This window comes from Odontesthes bonariensis, chromosome 18 (genome assembly GCF_027942865.1).
Source record: "Odontesthes bonariensis isolate fOdoBon6 chromosome 18, fOdoBon6.hap1, whole genome shotgun sequence".
Lineage (NCBI taxonomy): Eukaryota > Metazoa > Chordata > Actinopteri > Atheriniformes > Atherinopsidae > Odontesthes > Odontesthes bonariensis.
In genome coordinates, this window is record NC_134523.1 from 21,735,624 (window position 1) to 21,760,155 (window position 24,532).

At 39.3% G+C, this 24,532-nt stretch overlaps 1 protein-coding gene across 3 annotated transcripts in view; it reads left to right on the top strand.

The window, feature by feature from the left end:
• The window catches only part of LOC142367288 (protein MTSS 1-like), a 61,022-nt gene that overhangs the window by 23,785 nt on the left and 12,705 nt on the right, over window positions 1-24,532 (top strand). For all 3 annotated transcript variants that reach the window (XM_075449283.1, XM_075449284.1, XM_075449285.1), the window contains exons 4-7: window positions 19,607-19,691; window positions 21,973-22,064; window positions 22,259-22,333; window positions 22,654-22,665. In XM_075449283.1, coding sequence (XP_075305398.1) covers window positions 19,607-19,691; window positions 21,973-22,064; window positions 22,259-22,333; window positions 22,654-22,665 — 264 coding nt within the window. The remainder of the gene's footprint in view (window positions 1-19,606; window positions 19,692-21,972; window positions 22,065-22,258; window positions 22,334-22,653; window positions 22,666-24,532) is intronic.

Below are 24,532 nucleotides of genomic sequence, written 5' to 3' on the forward strand. Positions count from 1 at the left end.
GGGGCCCTATATAAATGGGCTTTTTTTTTTTTTTTTTTTTCTGCTTTGAAAGTCATATTTCCCTGTAAACAGATGTCAATCATGTGATGCACATAGGTGCTAAAAGTGTTCAACGGGTTTATTTGGTGGCTAGATGTACTGAATTTATCTTCTTTTTTTTTTTTTTTTTTTTTTTTTCTTTTTTTCATAGCACCAAAACTAATCATGGAACATATTAAACCCACTTTGGTAAATAATTAACAAGGTTCAAAACCACCAAATGTCCATAAAATTAAAAATGAATGCATACATCAGAGTGAATTTGTACTTTCAACCAGTTAATATTTTATTTGTGAAGCTGTCAGATGTTCATGTGTAAATATTTTCAGGAACAAAGTCAAAGTTGCACCAGGATCACTGTTTAATCAACAGACCTCACAAAAAATATTGTATTACATGAGATGATGTCAGCACCTTAAACTTTACCGGAGTCAGGAGGTTAGGGTTACCGTAAAAGCAAACTGTCTGTTTCTCTGTTCCAGCTCCAAACTCCTCATCCCAACAGCTGAGCTACCACAGTCTCATATATCCGCTGCTCCACTGAGGTCAAATGTTCAAAAATATAGGCCGTGACATGTCACTACTTATAAAACTAATGACTGTATTTATATGCCACTGTTGCTACAGGTTTGCCTGCTTACAGTGGGGTGGTTAAAATGCTTGAACTTTGTTCTACTTCTCGGGTTTAACATTTTTTTTTTTTAAAGTTTTTTTTTATTTTATATAAACTTTTCTGTAGATAAACAAAGACAATTTGTCTGATATCTACAGTAGCTCTGATCGTGTCGGCAATCTTCATTATCTTTGTGAATGATCACCCTCTTGAATGAAATTCCTATTTTCTATTTGACGTTAATTGCAACTTCAGTACAACACTGGCCAGCAAATGTCCACTGTTGTCCACAGATGAGGAAATTGTAAGTATTTGATAGTAAAGTTGCCAGTAAAGTAATTTTCTGTCAGTTTGGCTTTTTACTATTTTAAAAAAAGTAAAAAACCAATACTTTTTACTATACTATGTGCTCTCATACCGTAATAATGTGCTCCAAAGCAGTGGAGTGGAGTGGGGCATTCAAACTCAAAAATGGTCTACTTGAATAGATGTAAATGTGCATATTAATGGTTGAAAAGGGAGCTGCTGTACTATCCGTGTAATTTTGACCGAAGCATGTCACAGATATTTGATCAAGACCTCAATAAATAGCATCGGCTAATAAAAAAAAAAAAAAAAAAAAGAGCATAACGTCTCCTTTGAATGAGAAATCAGTCTCAGATATATGGATATGTATATCTTGTTAAAAGTATGGTAAAAACCTATCAAAGCTTCAGCTCCTGGATAGGTTAAATTATATTCCAGTCAGCTGGAAAGGCTGTAGCTCTGCTGGTATGCAACTCCAGAACTTTCCATCTGGCGAAGGAGAATCAGAGGGGAGAGGTTGAAGAAAAATATAAATACTGCAGAGCAGTTGAAATGCCATTTGCATATTTTTCAAAGAGCAGATGAAAGTCAAGAGAACGTCTTTGAATTACATTTATATTTTTAAATCGCCTTTCACAAGACCAAAGGATGCTTTGCACAAAGGGCTAGATGAGTTGAACAACATCCACACAAGGTGTAAAGGTGACGGAGGCACTGAGGAGCAAGGGCATGCAGGTAGGTGAGGAGAATTTTACACTGGATGCAAAACTTGACTGGAAACCAGTGAAGGGTGAATAAGAGTTTGAGGGATGTTCTGCCAAGGTTTGGGTTACAACCAAGGCAGCAGAGTTTTTGGATATATTTGGAGAGTGTGTTCTTTAACTTTCCCTTGAAGTGATTTGGTAGCTGCAACCTTGGACTCCAATAACTTGCTTTATTGCTGTTGAGTTTGAGTAGATTAGAGGACGTCTAGTGTTTGATGCCGTATAGGAAGCTGACCAGAAAGTAGGGGGGAGTTTACAAAACAGTACCCCTTTAACATATCTACTTTGCTTTGCAAAGGGATTCATAACGAGACCTTCAAACCACCGTCCACAACAGTTGAATTTCTGCAAAGTTTGAAGAAGGAGCAGAATCAGGAAAACAACACAAATATGCAGAGTCTACAGATGTTTTCTGTTACAAAACTCATGTAAAAGACATATTCTTGCACAATGCTGTAACTATGGAAGTCTTTACTTACATTTGTAAATAACATGCATGCACGTCCAAGACAAAGAAATGGTGGTTTCTTGATGGTATGTTATGACCAGTCATAACATTAAAATAATTATGCTGATCCTTTCTACATCTGAGACCAAAACTAGACCCAGAATGTCCTTGGGGACAACTTGGGCTTTGCTTTCCAGGTCTGAGGATTTAATTTGAAAGGGGGGGAAAAAAAAAAACAGCTCGCAGAGATTACAGCAGCTCACTTGTTAGTGGCTGAATTTGTATTTCTGCTGAAATAATGACTGAATTTGAAATCTGACCACAAGTCAGTGTTACAAACGAGGCCCCAGGTGTTCCTCGTCTCATGTTTTTTAATGTGAGAGGAGAAGTGACTGCCAGCTGTAGGAGCAGCAGTGTGCGGTCTTAAAGGGGTTCATTATGGTATGGCATCACCACGGCAACAGCAGCACCTGCCCGCTCTGACGTCATGCCGACTATAATTCTGTGTTAGAAACACACGCGCAGAACCGGAGCCTGAGGTATGAGCACGCTGCACATCTGATTAATATAAATTAATGGTGATATTTAGCAGCCAGAAGAGATGTTTGATTCAGGGAAAAAAAAAAAAGAAAATCTTCTAATTAAACCATTTTTCGCTGGATAATCTGCTCCTGCACAGCGCAGGAAACAGTTCATCAGTGTCTGGTGAAAACCATCTATCATGCTTAAGAGCGGTGCTTGAAACGGTGGAAGTGGATATACTTAGAAATATATTCTTCACTCAAATTATTTTACAGAGAAATACAAATAAATGACGCAAGATGAATTTATTTTCATAATTTGTACACATTAACTTGAATTTTTAGTAGTCTTTGCAGCCTATTGAGTTCATGTATTTCAGCTATTTTGATCCAATGTATCCTTCTGTGCACATTGACAAGTTCTTTTCCTATCTTCATTAAACCCCATAAGAGTACACCAATATTTTTTAAATTGAATTTACCCCCCCGTTCATTTAATTTTTTTGCTTGCTTTGACACACATCAGCTGTTGTTGTCTGTAAGCATCTTGAATAAATGAGACCAAAAGTCAGGATGAGAACGGCCCGAGTTGACCTCACAAAGATCCTAAAACTAATATTAGTGAATCTGCTAGTGTGTCTGCTAGTGTGTCTTGGCCTGCCGCCACCTCTGGCACCCTCTATACTTTCATTACCCCCTACCCGAACCAGGGTTTGAATCCCATTCCCGCTTATCTTACCTCTTTTATTTCTCCCCCTACCCGAACCAGGGTTTGCATCCCCACCCCGCTGTGACTGGTGTGCAGTTGGTGAGAGGCTGAGGTAGCTTGTGGCTGTAAAAGATGGTTGTTGTGGTGTGAGGAGCAGTGATGGCTGGCATTAGGGGGGTGACTCTGGGACGCCAGTGGTCATTGTCTAGCCTCCTGGAGGTGTCGTGGGCCCAACTAGACGAAACACTGATGAAAGGAGGTTCCCACCTGATGACCCCAATGATATGTTGGTCAGCACTGCTCATTGGTTTATATAGGGAGTATAGGGAATTACTCACGGAGTCTGGTCCTTTTATTTATTTTTCTTTAGCAGAAGTTTCTTGTGTTTACCTTGAAGGAGAGTCTGTAAATTCGGACCTTTGCCTGATGGCAGAATAAAGAAATCTAGATTTAAAGAACACTTTTCGTCAAGTTTATAGCACATTTCATTTACAAAACAATTCAAAGTGCTTTATATAAAATAAAAGCATTGCAGCAGGGAGTGGAAGAAGCATTAAGAATAAGTTATCAGGAAATCAAGGGAAAAGGGGAAATAATGTTAACATGAAAGCCCACCATGACAACAAATATAATGTAGCTCTGCTTCAGACCAGTTAAAATGGAGAAATCTTTAATTTGTCTGAACAGTACTCATGCATTTGTTTACCATTTCCAAACTGCAGCTGTCCAGGAATACAGGGGATATACCTGCTGAATGTCTGAGTCGGCTAGGGTGTGCTTGAATTATTAACCAGGGGCACCAGCAGGTGAGGCTGCATGTGTTCTTTTCATCTTCTGCGCAAACTCCTTCTAATTAGTAATGAGTCCCCACCCGTCTGAGGCAGCATCACACAGAATACCTAAGTGCTCCCTCTACAGGCCCAGACTTGGGGCTCTGCATGTGTCTCTGTGGAGAAATGAATAAAGGAAAGGTTTTTCCCTATGTAGCACATCCCTTTTTTTTTCTTTTTTTTCTTTTTTTAAATCCTAGGGTCATCATATTAGGTAAGCACAATTTGTATTCATTATTTTGTACAAATGACCTGTTGAAAAGGGAGATCCCAGCCTCAGGAGCAGTGGAGGTTATCAGCAGGAGCTCAGAGTTGTTTGTAAAGGTTGAACGCCTGTTAAATAATTCACAGTTACATGGTCATGTGGCAGAGATGAGCTCTGTACCTGCCTCACTCTCATTTTCAGACAATCTCATGTCATCCTCCCAGAGTGAATGCACAGTGTGGTACTTCCACGTTCAAGCTATTTACCTGTCACACCCTATTATTTATTTTTTTCAAAACTGAATCAAACCACAGCAGTGAAACAGAGCAAAGAATGAACTCTACTGACTTGTGTTGCGCATTTGTTATATGGTCTACAACACACTGTTCTCTTCCCGCTTTGTTTGAATTTACAGTAAACTGTTCATCATGTTGGTGCTTGTTTTAGAGCTTCAGCATTACTTTGAAAGCACAGACTGGCTTCACCGAATCATCAGCTATTGTTCTATGAGCTTTGGCAACAAAAACCTGGCACCTGTGCTAAACCTCCTGCCTCGACCTCCCTCATCTGCCCACCAGCTAGATGCCTGTCAGGGAGAGGTGAGAAGTCCTCAGGCAACCCGAGCGCTCAGGGACGCCTGGCCGGAGGACATGCCCACAGTAAATTTGCGGTTGAGTGCAGACGATTTACATGCTGGCAGAAAATGACAGAGGTGTGCGTTTCTCCAGGAAGGGATGGGAGGATCAAAGTATGTCTGGCTTAACAGACAACAGCCAATCACAGAAGAAAGGGATGTGCCTGAACAGGCTTTTCATAGTTGAAACACACACATATGCACAAGTAGAGCCCACACATACACCTGTGTTGCTGACAAAATCACCACTGGTAACACAGACCTCCCGTGCAGTTCCTTACTAACACACAAAAACCATCATTACACATTAATGCGACCTACCACATGTGCATCATTGAGCTTTGATTAACGGAACACAATATTATACATCTTAGTGTATGCTTTTACATTTTATATTTAGAAAGGAATCTTTAAAGTCACATTGAGTTTTAAAACCTGGTCTTATCTGAATGTTAAGTCACTTCTGTGCCATGGGCCCATTGCATTTTATTTAGTGCTGGGCGAGTTAACTTGTTATTATCGCGTTAACTCGTTAATTATTTAACGCCGATAAATATTTTATCGTGCATTAACGCGGGTTTTATTTATTTATTTAAAAAAAAATATATAGATTAAAAAAAAATTTTTTTTTTTTTTTTTTTGGGGGGGCTTTTGTGCCTTTAATGGAAAGGAAAGTTCAGAGAGACACAAAGCAGGGGGCATAGAGAGGGGGAACGACACGCAGCACAGGGCCGTCCGATGCGGGACTCGAACTGGGGCCAGCTGCAGCAAGGACTATTAGCCTCTTGTACATGGGGCGCCTGCTCAACCCACTACGCCACGGACCACCCCTGTTTTATCATTTATTTTATTATTGGAAAGGTCTGTTGCTCACAGGCTTTTATTTTGTAAAAGTCTGTTGCTGTCTGCTGCGGAACCGGAAAAGAAAGTAATTGGCGGATCCACCAAACATGGAGAAGGGTACGGAACTTTTACTCGGCCATTTTCAATTTAAAAGTTCTTCCAGACGGCGGAGTCGACAGAACCAAAGTCATCTGTAAAACACTTCCAAGTTGAATTGTCTTCTCAGCGTAGTAGTTCCAGTCTAAAATATCACTTAAAGACAAAACACACAACTGATAGCAGCAAGTCATTCAAGGAAACAGACAGTGGAGCGAGGCTTCTATAAAAAAACTACAGAAAGTTGATGTTAAAAGTGTGTTTGCACAACAAATGTTATGGCACTTTCATTTATATGGCAGCACATTTAAAATAAAGCTAAATGCTAAAAGCTATACACTCCACTACTTTTGAATACATTTTTGGATTTTGCGTACAAATGCGATTAATTTTGATTAATCGGGGAAATCATGTGATTAATTAGATTAAAAATTTCAATCGTTGCCCAGCCCTAATTTTATTATAAAATTTCTTTTGATTGTATCTTACCATGCATATTTACTAGGTGGAGCTGGCTTACTTTTCAGTGAACAGCTCCACTAAACTGAAACACTGCTACCGTGTAGTCTCTGCGTCTTCTGTCATTTTTTGATGTTCAAAGTAAGGTGACTGAATGAGACAATGTTTGATGGCCTTTAACATTTTTTCTTCTAAATACTGAAGGTGTTTTCTTTAAGTTACTTGAATGGTGACTTAGTCACTGCAGTGATAAAATCAGGATTTTATTAGAGCACTGGAGATGTTTTTTAAGCAACTGTGAGTTAACATGTTGTCTTAATGAGCTGCTTTACAATCACGGTTTCTGTTATAGACAGTGACTTTAAAAAGCGTTTCTGCTGCTTGACATGGAGTAGGTATCAGTATGCAATGAATGCCTAAACCTAACCAACCCATTCAAAGAGGGTAACTATTACCAGGCAGAACATTGACAAAGATGATACATTTCATAGAGAGTTAATAATATGATATGAAACATAAGAGGGCAAACTTCGTATACCTGCATATACTCTGCATTACACCACTGCCTGTTTCTACAGACACAATATCTAAACATTAATTCAAGATTGAATTAACATTGTGTACCTGAGAGGATTTTTATTGAATTAAAAATTAATTTGATAAAAGTTTACTTTATTTGTGAATTGAAAATGGCGCCGTCTTTGTTATGGTATCAAAAAAATGCACTTCACTGAAAAAAGGAATTGGGTCAGAGTATTAATGTCTAACGGTATGAGAAGAAAGTGGCGGCCACACATTTTGGTATCAGCTTGTTAATATATTGGATTTTGGAAAAAAGAAAAAGATTCCGTCTCTAAATCAAATGGGTGATTGGTGTGCATTTACATCCACAATAATAGTGTATTTCCTCATGCATGTAAGCTATTCAGATGAGATAAGGGCGGTTATAAATGGGATGTAAATATTGCCAATCCTTCAGAGAAATGCTGTTGATCTGCTGTTTTCTCCTCAGTAGATAATTTACTGTTGACTTTATCTCCAGCTGCTTAATGAGAGCGCTGATGGTGAACAAAAATGGTTGTGAACCCACCCCCAAAGAAAAATGTTTGTTGCCCAGACAGCAGCCATATTAATGAAAACATGGTCTTTTATTTAAAAAGCCCTTCCAAATTGCTGCTCTTTTAAGTTAATTTTCACTAACATATGTACAGCTTGTTCCCACGATAACAGAATTGTTAAAGGAAAACCATTTAAAGCTAGTTTAGTTCTGCTTTGTGTAACTGAAGAATTCACATCCTTCATGATCAGTGTGATCAGAGGTTTGATCTGTTTAAAAAAAGAAAAAAAGGGGGGATATGGGCTGTGAGTGTGCACCAGTACCCATCAGTCTCCTGTGCTTTTGAATGGATTGGTCATCTGCCATTTAATGAGCTGCAAACAAACTGGACTTGAACACAATGTGTGTAATTAGTGTAAAGTGCTTTTTCTTGTGTATATGGAGATAAGGTAGAGCCAGACAGAGACACACTCTCTGCACACCCTTATTATCTCTGTCTGTTTGAATCTCTTCCTTTTTCTTTCCCCACTGAAAGCTTTCCTTTCTTCGCTCTGGTAGCTGCTGTTTACTGTCAACACGTTGTCTTGGTTTTGCTGCTGCACAGCTTCTCTGCTCTCAGTAATTACAGTCAAACATTTTAGATGTTGGCATATTTTGCTTTGCATGACTTATTGGAAGAGGATTTAATGACGAATAAGTCGGGGAAAAAAAACCCACTCAGGATTTGAAGCAAACACTACGGCTCATACAAACATTTCTCTGCTTCTTTCTGCGTGTAACTTGGGGAGCTTTTTTTACTAATTTTTTTTTTAATATTGGTACTATTCTAGATGATATTATGTTTGATGATTTTGCTTTATTCGTCCCTTCCAATACATTTTTAAGACCTCAGAAACACGATGTAAGGCTTTATACGACTGTGTCTGCAGATGTATTTGTTTTCACTTTGTTGTGATTGCAGAGCATGTTCTCTTTTTCAGAAAGCAAGTTGGTGAAACTCTGCACTGAGGCGTTAGCGTCTCTTAGCATTCAGACACGGCTTTCCCACTCAAATACACGCGTACTCAGAGGGCAGCGGGTGTACACAGTCAGCCTGCCAGTTCTTTCAGACTACAGATTAGCAGTGAAATAAGAGCTCTGGTTTTGGTCAGGGGATTGGCAGCAGCTTTGGTCAAACAAATCAAACGCTCACTTTACTTTGTTTTTGTCTCAGTTCAAAGAAAGTGTGTTTGTGTGTGTGTTGGCTGAAATTTGTCGAGGCTGTGGACGATAGCTTTTGGAATAGTCTTGGGATTAAAGGACGTCTGATATCAGTGCGATCTTGTTTCCACCCATCTTGTGTGTATGTGTGTGTGTGTGTGTGTGTGGTTAGTGTGAGAGGGATTAACAGAACAGTATGGTGTGTGGAAAGGCTGATGGCTGGTAGGTTGTCATCCTCCAAGCTCTTGAGTCGTTCGCTGTGTTTTCTCAGCTGTCAGAGGAGAAGAAAGAACTGAGGTGTTCATCTTGTCCAGGAATATCGCCACAAATATTCACCCAGAGCTCCACCAAAGCTGATAAATCTGCTGCTGTGCATATAAAAGTTCATGGACACATGGGAAAGGATAGCAAGACATAGTGTTTCTGTAGCGTAAATGTGCAGCATTTTGCTTGATTTAAAGGTTTAGCACAGTTCAATAGAAAGATTTTTTTTTTTTTTTTTTTAAGTCGACTACAAATGTCTTTTTTGACCTATGTGTTTGTATCAATGAACATATGGTTTTAACTGGATGATGGTGTGCGAAGTTTCCAAAAGTTTTAGTGCCATATGCTTTGAATTTTGAAACTGCTTGTGTGATCTGGGAAGGTTATAACCAGCTAGCGCAACAAATAGGACTGGAGGTTAATTGAGTCTGCTAACTATTTGAATGTTCTGGACATGTTTATCATAAGATAAAGACTGATAAAACTTTCGGTGAGAGGTTTATATGAATCTGAGCTCTCTGGGTAACTGTTGAAATGAGAATGCAGTTAAATTAATTTCAACTACTAATTGGTATAATTTGCTAAACCTATATTTGGAGTACGCTCACAATAAAGCAAACTCGTCCGACTCTCTTCCTGCAGTGGTTTTGGGCAGCATGAAGTTGCTAGCCTGTAGTTTTTACAAGATTCTTACCATAAAAAAGGGTCTGGAAAGACTTAAATGTTTGAAAGCAAAGGTGCTCAGGTTGCAGCAGTTTGAGACGGGGAAAGGGGTGTGGAAATGATGTGCTACATGCAGCGCTACAATAAAAGAGGATGTTGCTAGTTTGGGTAGTAAAAAATGACAGTATAAATAATTACTTGCGTCTCAGTATCACCCCTGCTTTCGTGGTTCTCGCCGGGTCCCACGCCGGGAGTTCAATCCTATTCCTGACATGAGAAACACTAAAAACAACATTTTGTGGGAATAAATGGATTGAAGTGATGGACAGGCCGTTTGCTCTATCAATGGATCAACTGAAAATGTTTAATGCTCATCACCGAGTTTGACAAAATTAATTTTATCGCCATGCCCCAAGTTTACATTATCAATACTCTAATTAGAGTAATAAGATGCATTTCAGGTTTTCCTGGGCTGAATGAAGTCTTCTGCTCTGCATTCCTTTAAGTTGAGGTCAGAGCAGCTGACAGGACAGCAGCTGCCTCATTGCTGATGATTGACAGTTATCCCTGTCCATGGCAGCCCTGTCCCAACCTCAGGATACCAGCTATAGCAGCGACGGGTCAGCAGACATGTCTGCAAAAGATGCCAAATGTAAGACTCATCCATTGAAAATAGACTGATGAAAAAGTGTTTGGAGTGTTTGATTCACAAAAACCTGCTGTGAGGACTTAAGAAAGGTATTGGTAAAGTGATGCTGTTGGTAGATGGAGTAACACACTATGTCTGATACATGATCGTAAAATTCTAGCAGCAGAAAACTGATACATCGGTCCAACGGGTCCATCGGAGTGATATTCTCAGGATGAATATGTAAAAAATCCCAAGACTCTACTGTAAACTCCTGCCGACACATACACACACACTCGCAGAAGGCATCTTAAGACTGCAGCCTTTACTCACAGGCATCCTTGGCATGCTCCCCTCCCTGGGTTGGTGTGTGGTATTCCAGGACTGGATGACCCCTCGTCGCTTAGGGTGAGCTGCGAAGATTTCTGTTTGCTCCTTGAAATTCTCCTTTCTCACATGCACTGTAGCCTAGTTAAAGGAGACATTTCTGAAAGCTATAAGATGCAGGAACCACCGTTAAGTCTTGTACGACATGCAATTTTCACCTATAGCTCCTTGCCTTTTGCTTTGTTTCCAGCTGAGCTCCATGTGACCTTTCTGGTGTGTGTTGCTAATCAGCTGGAAGTTGGTATTTCGTGCCTTGGCATTAAAAAGATTGACAGCAGCGGCAAAGTGACACTTTGGCTTCTTGTTGACATGTGAGACACACTGAAGTCATGAAGTGACCTTGGCTATATGGAGAGAGAGAGATGCTGACTGATGCAACTAGCCGGCAACACTATGCGGCTGTTTTATATACGGCTGACACCTGACTGGTTTCTGGTGCCAGCTGTTCAGCAGCCACTCTGCAGCTGACATCAGAAACTGGAATTATGTGGGACTTAACTGGTTTTGTGCAGTTTGTTTTCATTCCTGATTTATAGCTCATTTTATAGGTAGGGCAGCAGCAAGCGGAACCGCTTCACTTAGAATGACAGCAATATTGTTTGTTGTTTCTTGCAATTTAATCTGTTTACTCATCTAACAAAACTTCTGATGGTGTTTGGAATTCTGCATGAGAACATCTGCCAGCTAAAGAAGACTTTTAGCGGAAATTAAACCAATATGTACCAATATGTATCAAAAATTACACAAAAAGATCACACCCTTTTTTTTTTTTTTTTTTTATAGTGTCATTTTTAGATTATAATAAAGCGCAATTAACTTCCAGGATTTTTTTCAACCTATATGACAGTCAGTTTGTTTCCCTTTCAACAACATTTTATTAATGAAAAACATTTTGAGTTATCGGATATTGTATTGAATTTGTTTTTTAGTGTTTCTTTTTTTATATATATTATAATAGGGCACCTTTTTGCACATCAAAATGGAACGATCATTATGACTGTTTTACAATCACAATTGATAATAGTAATTAACTATTTTTGCTCAAAGGAGTAAAACGGCAGATGGAGGAGATAAAAACTACCACTCTAACGAGTGAAATCTCTTGTTTTTGCAGGATGGCTTCCTGCAAGCATGGCAGGAATAAATACTGTAGAAGAGATGGGGGAGAGTGCTGCTGTTATTTCAACTGTCTTTGGGAATGGTGGTGGTGGTGGTGGGGGGGACGACTAGGATGGTTTAATTAGGAGGGCGATGGCCTTGGGGAAAAAACTGTTCAGGTGTCTGGTGGTTTTGGTCTTGATAGACCTGAACCTGCGGCCTGATGGGAGGGTTGCAAATGGGGAGTGAGCTGGGTGCGATGGGTCTCCCACTATCCTTCTAGCCCTCTGCCTGGATCTGCCATCGTGCAGAACACACACGGGCTCCTGTTCAAGGCCCGTTAGATGGCTGTTTGTTCGCACGACGCGCTCCAATCTGTTCTTGGTGGTTCTTGGCAGAGGATGCAGGGTACCACACAGTTATGGAGGAGGTGGGGACACTTTCGATGGTGGCTCTGTAGAATTGTGTACGAACCTTGTATCATGACCCATGTTTTAGTAGAATATGTTTTGTAACTCTTTCAAAAACTCCCATGAGACATTCCATTGTGCAACATTTTGGGCGATCTATTTGCAGAAATGCACAATAATACAACGTTTTCATTTGTGTAGAGTGAAAACGCGTGTGAAAATAACTCTCATTCAGCTGAATGCAATCTGCAACTTCACCGCTAGATGGCAGAATATCCCAGAAACTGCTGTTTGCAATAGGGACATTGTCAAATGTATGAGAAGGATACTTCCGTGAGACAACAATTTTAACAAACAAACACAAAAAGAAAGTTGGAAATATCCCCCCAAAAAGTTTGCATTTTGACATTTTTCTTTTTGTTTTCTTATTGCAATCACAGTTTTGTTTGTCCATGAAATTTAAATTCATATTCAAGCCCCCAGCTCAGAATATTAAAAATTTTTTGCTGTAATTTATTTGTTTCTATCTTTTCGTATGTCACAGAATCATTTGTGAGTCAAGACAAGATACTTCTCAAATCACAAAAAATATTTGAGTTGACAGAAAACCTAAATACAGGCATTTGCTCACATAAATAATTATTTGTGTTGTCCCAAACTGAGTGGAGGATTAATTAGCATTCGTGTTAGAGTTGCTACATTCAACAGATAATGGAAACGAAAACGCATATAAGGCATAAAAAGGTTGCTTTTAATTTTAAATAGGGCTGGGCAAGTTAACTCGTTATTATCGAGTTAACTCGTTAATTATTTAACACCGATAAATATTTTATCGCGCATTAACGCAGTTTTTTATTGTTATTTTTTTTATTTTATTATTGTAAAAGTCTTTTGCTCACAGGCTTTTATTTTGTAAAAGTCTGGTGCTGTCTACTGCGGAACCGGAAAAGAAAGTAATCGGTGGATCCACCAAACATGGAGAACGGTACAGAACTTTTACTCGGCCATTTTCATTTTAAATTTCCAGACGGCGGAGTCGACAGAACCAAAGTCATCTGTAAACACTGCCAAGTTGAATTGTCTTCTCAGCGTAGTAGTTCCAGTCTAAAATATCACTTAAAGGCAAAACACACAATTGATACCAGCAACTCATTCAAGGAAACAGACAGTGGAGCGAGGGTTCTACATAAAAACTACAGAAAGATGCTGATGTTAAAAGTGTATTTGCACAACAAATGTTATGGCACTTTCATTTATATGGCAGTACATTTAAAATAAAACTAAATGCTAAAAGCTATACACTACACTACTTTTGAATACATTTTTGGATTTTGCGTACGAATGCGATTAATTGTGATTAATCAGGGAAATCATGTGATTAATTAGATTAAAAATTTTAATCGTTGCCCAGCCCTAATTTTAATATATATAGATTTAATATAGTACATCCCTTTTGTCCTCCGCTCCTCCTGTCATCTTTTTCTTCCTCATACTCCAGTGCTCAAAAATAGCTCACTAGCTAGAACCTCCCTATAGCAACCAGACAAGAAATAAAGCCTGATAGTACGGGACAGTGATTTACTGCCTGTCGCGCTGGGCTGAAGTGTGTGTGCAGCTTCAGCTGCTCCAATTCTTCAGCCCAGTTCCACCAGCAGCTCCTGTGGGAATGTGATGGTTGAGTTCACATCCCAGTCGGAAGGAGGTAGACCGGTTTAAATTCTTGTCTTATATTCCAGGTCACCTACTGTTCACTGCAACACCATGCTGACACGCCACACCATTCGCTCTCGAGAACCGAGACATGCACTCGACAGCGAGGCCGCCGTCTCTGAAAAATCGGTCAGGACTTGCACGTATTTGAAATTAAGGTTACATCCTGTCACGGTCTGCTGGATTTTGTCATTACACAAGAAACTTCACAGGAAGTTTGTAACTGTATCTTTGCTGTAATTTTACCAGAAACCCAGTGACGCTTGGGATTTTTCATTTTGAGAATTACAAGCCGTAAATAAAAGTACAACCTGAGTTAAATGGAATCGATGCAGGCTTTAAATATTTCCACTTGAGCTGAAATTTGTGTTTTTCCCCCAAGTTTCATGAACATGGAGATGAAAGGAAAGAGGAAAAGTTATGAGGGACTCAGATCCTTAAGTGAAAGTACTAATAAAGAAATCTTATTAGTTATTATTACTTTTATTAAGACTGTAAATTATTGCTAATCTTTAACCATTAGCAGTAATCTAATAATCTTATAGTAATCTTCCGTTCTATCACTGAGAATGATTTGTAGTTGCTAAAATAACTATATTTATAGAAATGGATGTTGAAAACCTATAAAGATGTACTTTTTGAGGTATATAAACTACAATCAAGCAGTATGTGACACATGGTACAGCAATATTATATAGGCCAGAGTGGTTGTTCTCCATTAAAACTTTTCTCAAATCAGTAAGTATTGGCAATGCATATTTTTCAGGGGTAGAAATGTGTCCTACATCCATCATCTGTTGAAAATACCAAGTTTTTGTTTCTTTTCACATTTTGCTTTTCCATTAACCTTATCTTAATGGAAACCATTCACTGGTCAGATTTCCCCTTCTTTTTGTGTTTGAACACATGTTTAGAGCTGAATAATGACAGCTGCTGGTCTATAGATAAAGATGGACATGAACAGAGATAATGGGAATCCAAGCTCGGTACATATTCACATTGGTTGGAATGTTTTCGGTTCGTATTTTTGATGGATGGTATCAAATTGCTGCCACTATATGTAATTTTGTTGCTTTAATCAGATAATTGATGATCTCGGTCATAGTTTTCTACTTACAGACTGACCGTTTCCAGTTTCGGCTGTGAATTTAGTACAAGGCTTCTCTCATTCAGTAAAAAATTGATTCGATAGAAAAAAAAGTGGTCATTGCTCGAGCTTAATTTTGTTGGTGCAGCGATTCTGAAATTCTGATTAGATGTTTCATTAAAAACTTTCAAAATACTCTCTACTCAGCAGAAGTTTTATTTAACATTGCGTTTCCAATGAAGAGTTTTAGATGTTTTGAAGGACATTTGTCTGTCTTGAGCTCAGCTTGTGTCCTGGAATAATCTAGCTTGATGTTACTCTGCCTTAGCTTTGAACTGTCTCTTTTTCACACTGTTGGTCTTTGAACTACTCATCTCCTCGTCCTGACGTGACCAGGATTTCCTCTGAAAGTTTTGAATGGGTTGCCTTTGGTCTCGCATGCAGATGAGTGGCTGTGGAGTCTCCGGGTCGTCCTGCCTGCAGCTGCAGATGAGATCAGAGGGATCTGTGCCTGCAAGTCGGACAGAGACGCTGCTCTGTCCCACTGAATTGGGTCAAATGGTTCTTAGTGCTGCACACGGCGAGACGGGCACGGTGGGAGAGGTCTGCGGTTGGGTCAATCGGCTGCAATTGACAAGAACTTATTTATTGACTGCAGGCCAGAGGTTCACTCTACTTGTGCAACTACTACTTCAATGTTTTAAAGAGCTTAACTCTTTAAAAACATAAGAGTCCAATTCAACTGGAATAACGGTTTCATGTGTTTGAAGACTGATCTAAGCAGTTTCTTGGCACATGGACTGGATCATATTCTATTTACTCCACTTTCTGGTAGAATGACCTTTGCTTCATCCACACTTTTAAGCCTGATGTTTCCAGACTTGGGGCTAGAACCGTCACGTGGGGTCACCTCAATGCTACTGTATTAACTTTTAGATTATGTTTTTAAAAACCTGCTTGTTCTACAAGGCCTCTTTATATCCACAGTATGGATACAAACTGATCTGTAGGTATCCTTGTGCGTTCAGACTATAAGTGTCTTGGCATAAATTTAAATTGTTCCAATTATTATCGTTTCACCTTCTGAAAGCAATGAAGAAAAGCAAAATAATTGTTGTACAGAATTATGTACAAACTGTTCGAGAGCTTCTGGATACACAGTAATTGTAGCTCAGGAATGGCTTAGAAATGTTGACTTTTAGCTCCTGTGGAAACCAACCAACACTGTTGTCAAACATTTGAATCATTCAGATCTGCAAAAGCGATCTATGTTCATGAAATAATCACCTTATCTGCAGCGTACTGCCACTGCCCAGTTTGATGGGAATTTAGCCTGAGAGGAGGAGACGAGGTGAGAAGAGAGGAGGTAACACCTCGTCTTTAGGTGAGAAGAGAGCTGGCAGGAAAAAGGATGAGGTGCAACATAAAAAGGGGACAGAGGGGGATCTTTGGTGTAAGAAATGTTGGGACAAGAGTGGCAGATGATGTGATAAGAGGGATGGGGAATGATGGAGTGAGATGGTGTCAAGGAGGACAAGCACGAAGGGGAAGAGGACTGAGTGTGTTAGACTTAAACAGTGACCACAAACATCTGTGAATTACTGATAGGATACCAGGTACTCATCTACAACAAAGCCCAAAAAGTCCTACTGAGAAAACCGAACTGAGTAGTAGTATTCAGCCCCTCACTCCTCCTGGCAGGATATTTAGGACAGTGTGGCCCCCTGAGGGGGAGTTAACAGCCATACAGGCAGCAGCATGAGACTGTTCTTAGGAGCAGCAGCATGCCGACACTGAAAATGACTGTGTTGGTTTAACATGTCAACATTCAAACATTTGCTAACCTTGAATACAGCAAACGCTAATGTGAATACAATTTCGCATGTATATATTCCTAACCAAAGTGCTGGACCCATACCTTTCTGACTTTATGAATGATGCCTGATAGGGCTGGATCTAAAAAAAATATTTATAAAATGTAATTTTGCCATGCTACCAACTTAGCAAGCTTGATTTGTCTTTCGAGAAGCATATAGCAAAAGTCTAGCAACCTTTTAATCAAACCATAGTTAATTTACTTTCTGTGGAAAAAAACAAGGAGTGGAAAAAACATTCCAACATCAGTGACTGTCTTCATGTGTATGGCATTGCACCGCAAACCTTCATCTCGTGCATGAAAAGTCAGTAAATCCCCAACAAAAGGAGGCTAACAAATGTGAGCTCTTGTGGTATTTGCTTTTTAGCAAGCCGGTGTCTTGTGTTGGTGAAATTGTAGCAGTTATACCTGAAAAGTTTTCTTCACAATGCACATCAGAAACTGAGTACAAAGTAAGAACAATTTTAGAATCTCGACAGCTAGTCATCAAGGCCCAAAACGGTGCTCTTTATTCTTATTTTCTGGCAATTTTGAGCTCTGAAGCAGGATAATTCCCAGTGGCTGCTTTGAGAGGCTGAAGAGAAAAGGAGAGAAATGGAGACTGGGTGTGACAGATGTGTCACAGGGAAGAGAGGAAGAGGATGGAAGGAAGATGTGGGGAAAGATGAAGGGAGAGGAGAGAAAGAGGAGTCAGTGGTGCATTGCAGTGCCCACCACCCCACCCCAGCCAACACACACGTTTGTGGAAAGCTTTATTTATATTAAGACAGAAAAAGATGTGAGATGTTGATTAGAACTAGAGTAATGTAATGAAAATGTAGAATCCAAAAGAATATTTTATTGTGTATTTTTCTCGACAGTTGAGCAATATTGATGAAGTTGATGTCAAAGTGTGAGAATGAATGTGGTTATCTACACTGCTCCCATGTGTAGGAATATAAGCAGCATGTTTGTAAGTGTTGGAGATGTTGTTGTTGGATCTCCAAGCTGACAGGCTGAGATCAAGCGAACTTTTCCCCAGGAGGGAGTGTCCTGTCTGGGGTAGAGAGATGACGACCATCTGGCCCCTGCGGGTGCCTGTGGAGCTTCTGCTGCACTGAGAATCTGTTGTGTGACAGTTAACTTCCACCCTGCTGGAGTGTCCTTGAGCAAAACTCTGACGATGAAAGGCACCCAGCTCCAGAGCTGCTGAGAACGCCGTAAATTCTCCAGCCTTGTTTAGTTTGATTTATAAAAAAAAAAAAAAAAAAAACAAGTTTAAGGGCTCTTCTTATGCTCTGACTTCCAAGCAATGTAGATGTTTAGATTCATACTTGTGATATAATACCACCAGGGAGGTGCCTGATCAGTCCCAAATTCAGAAAGAACTACCCTTGGTCATAAGAACAAGCATTCCTGAAACAGATGGTCTGGCCCAAACACAAAGTCCTGTACTCAATATCATGGAGTCAGTGTGGGATTACATGAAGTATCAGAACCCAGTTAGATGGACTAAATCAACAGAACTGTGGCAAGTTCTCAAAGAAGCTTGGAACAACATGGCTTGTGCCTTAAAAAAGACATTTCTCCTCTGATTCATAGTCCAAATATCCGTAAGTATTTTAGCTCAAATCCAGATCTGCGGTTGCAACAAAACATTGATGATTTCTTGAATGTGTGAGAATAAATAGGCTATTTAATGTATGTGGCCTATTGAGGAATCTACACATTTTTTAAATTGAATTGAGGGCTTTTTTTTTTTCCTGGTAAATTTTTGTAAATTATACCAAGAAATTCTGTTTCAGTTTTTAAAAAGTATTATGAACACTTATTTATATTTGATTTGTGAGGAAAAGTGTCATGTTTGGTCTGCATGCAGCTGAGGTATTTTGACGACCAAAAGCAAAACAAACCCACAAAATTAGGACAATTTAATCTGTTTTAGTCACCTGATTGTTGAAGAAAACTGGCAAACAGCTTTTTCTATTTAAAAGGTCCATCTTTAGGTTGCATTGTTTTTCCTGAATCCAAATAGACCTCACTTTACTACTCTCATGTCCCTTGACTCCATCTTTTGCACTCTCATTGGCTGTAACTGAAGGCTCAACAGTTTGTCCCCTGCCAACTTCTATATATATATATATATATATATATATATATATGTATATATATATATGTATATATGTGTGTATATATATATATATATATATATATATATACACATATAAATAAAAAAGTTTAGCTATATATCTAAATATATATTCAGTTGGTGACGGGGACATGTCCCACGTGTTTTCACACACAGCCACGGGTGACCGAAGATTAACCTGCTGATTTAGCCTTCGATCTCAGCCATTTGTCTGTAAAACTCGTCTGTAATATGGAAAAAATGGGTTTACAATTAACCTGTTTCGCATGAACCTGGCTTAAAGTAAAGCCCACTCTGCGTAGTAATACTCAGTTTGCATCATTCATTATTCCTAATTTGACTTAAATTCATAACACTTTAATTAGGAATTAAAAATGAAACTGTGAAGTTGTATGTATGAACATGTTTATATGAACTTTTATACCACCAGTATGCTTTATGTCAAAAAGCATAGGCCAACTCATTCTTAAAATGGTCCCACATGGAATGCTTGTAATGGAAATGCAACAAACCACAGCATAAATGGGTGAATCTATACTGTATACAGTATAAAAAGGCTCCAGTTACTTGCTGTTGAAGCTTTAGATTTGGCTGATAGATTGTGTGTTTTTGTGTGTGTGTTTGTCATCAGGAGGGACCAGGGACATTGGTTCAGCCCTCACCAGAATGTGCATGAGGCATCGCAGCATCGAAGCCAAACTACGCCAGTTCTCCATGTGAGTAGATCTGTGTGTGCCTTGTAAACAGGTGTAGCATCTCTTCCCAGCGCTTTATGGCAGCCCGTTTCTCCTCCTCCATCTTGCCTTCTCCCCTCTTAAGTTTTTGACCTTTCTTGCTAAAACAGAATTCTGCATCTCATTACCTCCTCCTTCATAAATTCCTTGTGGACTACACACCTACCTTCTCCTCCTGCTGTGTTGATATCCTTTTACCAACCTCCTCTTGGTTTCCATTTTTCACAAAAGCCTTCAAAAAATGCTGCTTATGCTCTTCCTTTTCCTTATTCACATTCCCAATGGCAACTCCTTCACCTAATCTTCATTTCCTCTACACGAGTCAATTAACTCCCCCAGTGTGGAAGGAGAGTGTCACTCGGGTTGAAATGGGAAGACGAGAACTCCAGCTGAGTTGCTGAACAAAAATATGATGGCAGGAAGATGGAGGCTGCAAATGGAGATCAAATTGGTTCAACAGTATGATGCATCAACATTCGTATACGCTCTACAAAAAAAGCAGATGACCTTCACCCCAGTGACTTCCTCCAGCGCCTCTCTGGGGATCCGGGGGTGTTCACAACACCAGATGGGATATACAACGCTGTCCACTCCTGACAGGGATCGTAGTACATCATATCAGCCCTTGGGACACCATCCAACAAATATGAAGAACTTTCAGTTTTTATTTATTTTTATTATCTTTTTTCCCCATATTTTACTGATCAAAACAAACAAAGTAAAAAAAAAAACTAAACACTTAGGGTCATCCAAACATAAGTCTACGCAGACATATCAGAATGTTATTTTCTTAAAAAATGGTGACTAAAGAGCCAGAACCAGTTTGGTCCAGTCAAATGGTATTTTTTTCCGCTTAAGAACCTTTCTTACTGCGTGAAATGATCTGGAAATTACCAGCCTGTGATAACAAAGTCACATTTGATAATACAAAGTATTATAGTAGCATAATATATATAAAGTAGCCTCTGTGAAACCACATAAAAACATTTTAGAAGATGTACCGTAAATTCCGGACTATATGCCACCACTTTTTTCCCCAGTCTTTGAGCACCGCAGTTTATAATACGGTGCGGCTAATGTATGTTTTTTGTCTTTTTTTTTTTTTTTTTTTTTTTTTTTCCCATGCCGCCAAAAACATTTTGTCCCGTAATATTAGACCAATAAAATTAACCAATAATTCACAGTGGTCTAGTTCTGAGGCTTTTCAATTGGGACACTGAAGATGACGACTTTGATGGTTTTAGTGCGCAGGAGGAAGATGAAGAAGCCGATCAATGACTTTTCCTGGTAGGTCTTTATTTATTTTTTTAACCAGCCGTGTTACAGGCACTGTTGGCAAAAAAAAAATATTATGTTACCGTACATGTTTAATTAAAAGTTTAAAAATCCTTCTGTGTAAATATCTCATATCACAATGTGGACACCCGCAGTTTATAATCTGGTGCGGTTTATATTCAGGTGTGCTCTATAGTCCGGAATTTTACGGTACTTAATGCGATCTCTGAAGTATTTTCTGAACATCTGTAGTTTCAGTGCTACAGACCCACACCAAGTTTGAATTTAAATCTCTTCAGATTGCCATTACAGCATGGTCTTCTTTTCCTTAGTCTTTAACATTTTCTTCTATCACCTTTCCCTGACCTTATTGGAAAATGTCACGAGAAAGGAAATGACTTAAAAAAAACCAAAAAAAAAACACATTTTTTTTCTTAACTCCTCAAACCTACCCTTGGCCATACAGAAAAAAACATTTGGTGCCATGACAGAGCCAATTTAATTTTCTACACGTGCTCTTTTCATGACAGCACTGCATGTTAAAATGTAAATCCAACTTAACACAACGTTATAACAGCTTGCAGAGCCTGCCGTCTGCAATGCTGGAACTTTTTTGATGGAAAAAACATATATTCCTTCAGATACTTGGAACAAAGTGTTTTATGAACCTAATTGAGTCTTTAAACAGTTGAAGGGATAAATGAACTCAACATTCCTGTGAAATATGCAAAATAAATACATGAATAAATGGATAAATGGACTTTGATCTAAAGCTGTGCTTTCTAAGAAGCACCTTGCCTGTGAACATCCCAGAACAATCAGTTTTGCTGAACACACTTACCCTGATCTTAACCATTAATAACACTCAAAACCTCAACACTTTAACCCCTAACCTAAAAGTAAATGTTCAATCATTTGTGTCGAGGAGGCTTCTTGTCTTGTTTTCAATTCCAATAGGACAGTTTTAACAGCATGTTTGTGTTTCCAGGGTGTTTCTGGACTGTCTGATCAACCCTCTACAGGAGCAGATGGAAGAGTGGAAACGAGTGGCCAACACTCTGGACAAAGACCATGCCAAAGGTTTCATACACAGATGAACATAAATGCAAAAAACAGAATCTCTCACAAAAAAATATGTATCTATCTTCATGAATTTGAACACATTCTATGTGCGATATACAGCATGAGCAATTAAATGCATCTATATGAATGTGTTAGAGATGAATCTACATACATGCGTCTGTAATTGTATTGGTGTGTGTGTTATTCTGCAGAATATAAGAAAGCCCGACAAGAAATCAAGAAAAGATCATCAGACACTTTAAAGCTGCAGAAGAAAGCCAAGAAAGGTTTGTATTCTCTGTTCTGTTTGTTCATTTAGTTGTGTTATGGTAACAAAGGGATTCAGTGCCAGAAGTAAGTAGCTATTAGTCAGAAGTAGTCAAATTCATGAGAAAATTAAGTCAGTACATGAAGCACTTGGAATTGCCCTGTGTATGAATTGTGCTCTATAAATAAAATTGCCTTGCCTACCCTTGCCAGTAGTTATAAAGGGTGTAAATGCTTAATGAAATGTGAATATAATGTGAGTAAAAGTTAATGTTTTTTTTTTCTTTCCTTTTCCAAAAAACTACTTCTTTCCCTGCTTACGGTGTCCCATCGTGATCAGCTGATGTATTTGGTAAGTTGTTGTACACACACACACACACACACACACACCTGCCAGCCACACACTTTAGCTTCTTGCTCCTCTCTTTCTTATATGTGATTCTTCTCGAGATGCAGACATAATTTGCCTGGAAAAGCTCACACATTTGGTGGTGTTCTGATTTTTCCACTGATCTCTTCATCCTAAGTGGCCACGCTTCAGTACAATCCCTCTGATGTTTGGTCTGCTTGTGGTTTCAATATGCCAGTTATACAAACTGAATGTTAACTGACTCATTTTGGCAAGAACATGGAAGCAGGAGATGAGAGAATAGCAAATATGACAGAGAACTGATAATGTGACTAAGACACGAAATGCTCAAACACTGCTCTGTCAAACATGTGCTTTTAAAAATCCAACCCAGCCCACTTTGGTCAGCTGAAAAATGTTTTCATGCTGTTTAAACTGTTTGTGTGACTCACAAAACCGCCTGAACACAACAAAGACCAGTCGCACTAAACAAGGATCTTCAGAGAAAATATTTTCATGGCTACGCAGAGCCACGTTGATAAATTATTCAGCTGATGGAGCTTATCATACATGTGTCCGCTCCTACATATATGCTCGCTGATGGATAATAAGAAATGTCCTACTTCCTCTGACCCATTTACCATTATTCACATATATAATAAATGGTTAATTTTCTATGGGCTGATTTCCAATTGCATTCAAGGTCAGATAACTCCTTTTTTAAAAAAAGCCTTTTTTTAAATCTCATCTGCTAGTTTCTGCAAGTTATTTCCATACCTCAAGGCGGTTCTCTATCAGGTCTCAGGTTTCCTCTCATAGAACAACCTCTTTGATCCAAATCAGTCCATCTTTAAGAGTGGATACCAGTGACATGTCTCTGCTGTCTGTGACAGGGGCCCGAAAGGTAGCTACAGATGTGGCTTAGCCCTGTGTTTCATGTCAGGAGACCTATCTGCAGCTTTTGGCATAGTAAACCATAGCTTCTACTATCCAATACTCTCTTAGATGCTCATCTTGTCCAAAGCACACTCTTGGCTTGAATCATACCTTGCTGGTTGTTCTTTTAAGGTGTCATATCTAGGACAAATGTCTGCATCCCATCACCTCTCCACAGGGGTTCCACAAGTCTGTGTCCTGGGTACTCCTGTCTTTCTAATATACAACACCTCTTTGGGTCTTGTCATCGTTTTGTTTGGTTGCTTGGATCGCTGGTATGTAGATGACGTACAGCTATAATTGTCATTTCTGCCAGATTACCTCACGGTATTGACACAAGTCTCATCCTTTCTCGTGGACTTGTCCAAGTTGTTTTACGCCTCACAGTGCAGCCAAGACGCATCATCATTCATACCTATGCACCTGACCTTGATGGGGTCAAATCAGGTCCTCCATCCCTCCATGCTCCCAAGTACCAGACCGGTACTGCCATCCCTGTGCATGAGGCAGTGGCTACCAAATGATATCAGAGCAGGGGTGTTCCACTCGACATTCAAGAAGCCTAAATGGACACCAAACAAAGTCCTTCCAGTCTGAATCATGGTACTGAAATGGGTTTTATTAAGACTCAAATCAAAAGCTTGTTGTTACTGCCGACAAAGGGATGGATGGCTTCCAGCTTTAAATTGAGCCTTTAAAACAAAATAAACAAAACCTTGAGTTGACCCCAAAGGTTCCTCAGATGTGGTGGAGTTCTTTCTGTCCTCGAGCCCTCCCGGCCTGTTATTACTGCAGAGAGGAAACTCCCTTTGCACCAGTTGAATGTCACAAGGGAAGAGGACATGGTTATAAAGAAGGAACATAAGAGGAGGAACTCTGTTTTTGAATTAAATTAATGGAATGAGAGAAGGACTTGGGAAAGTGAGACTGAGGT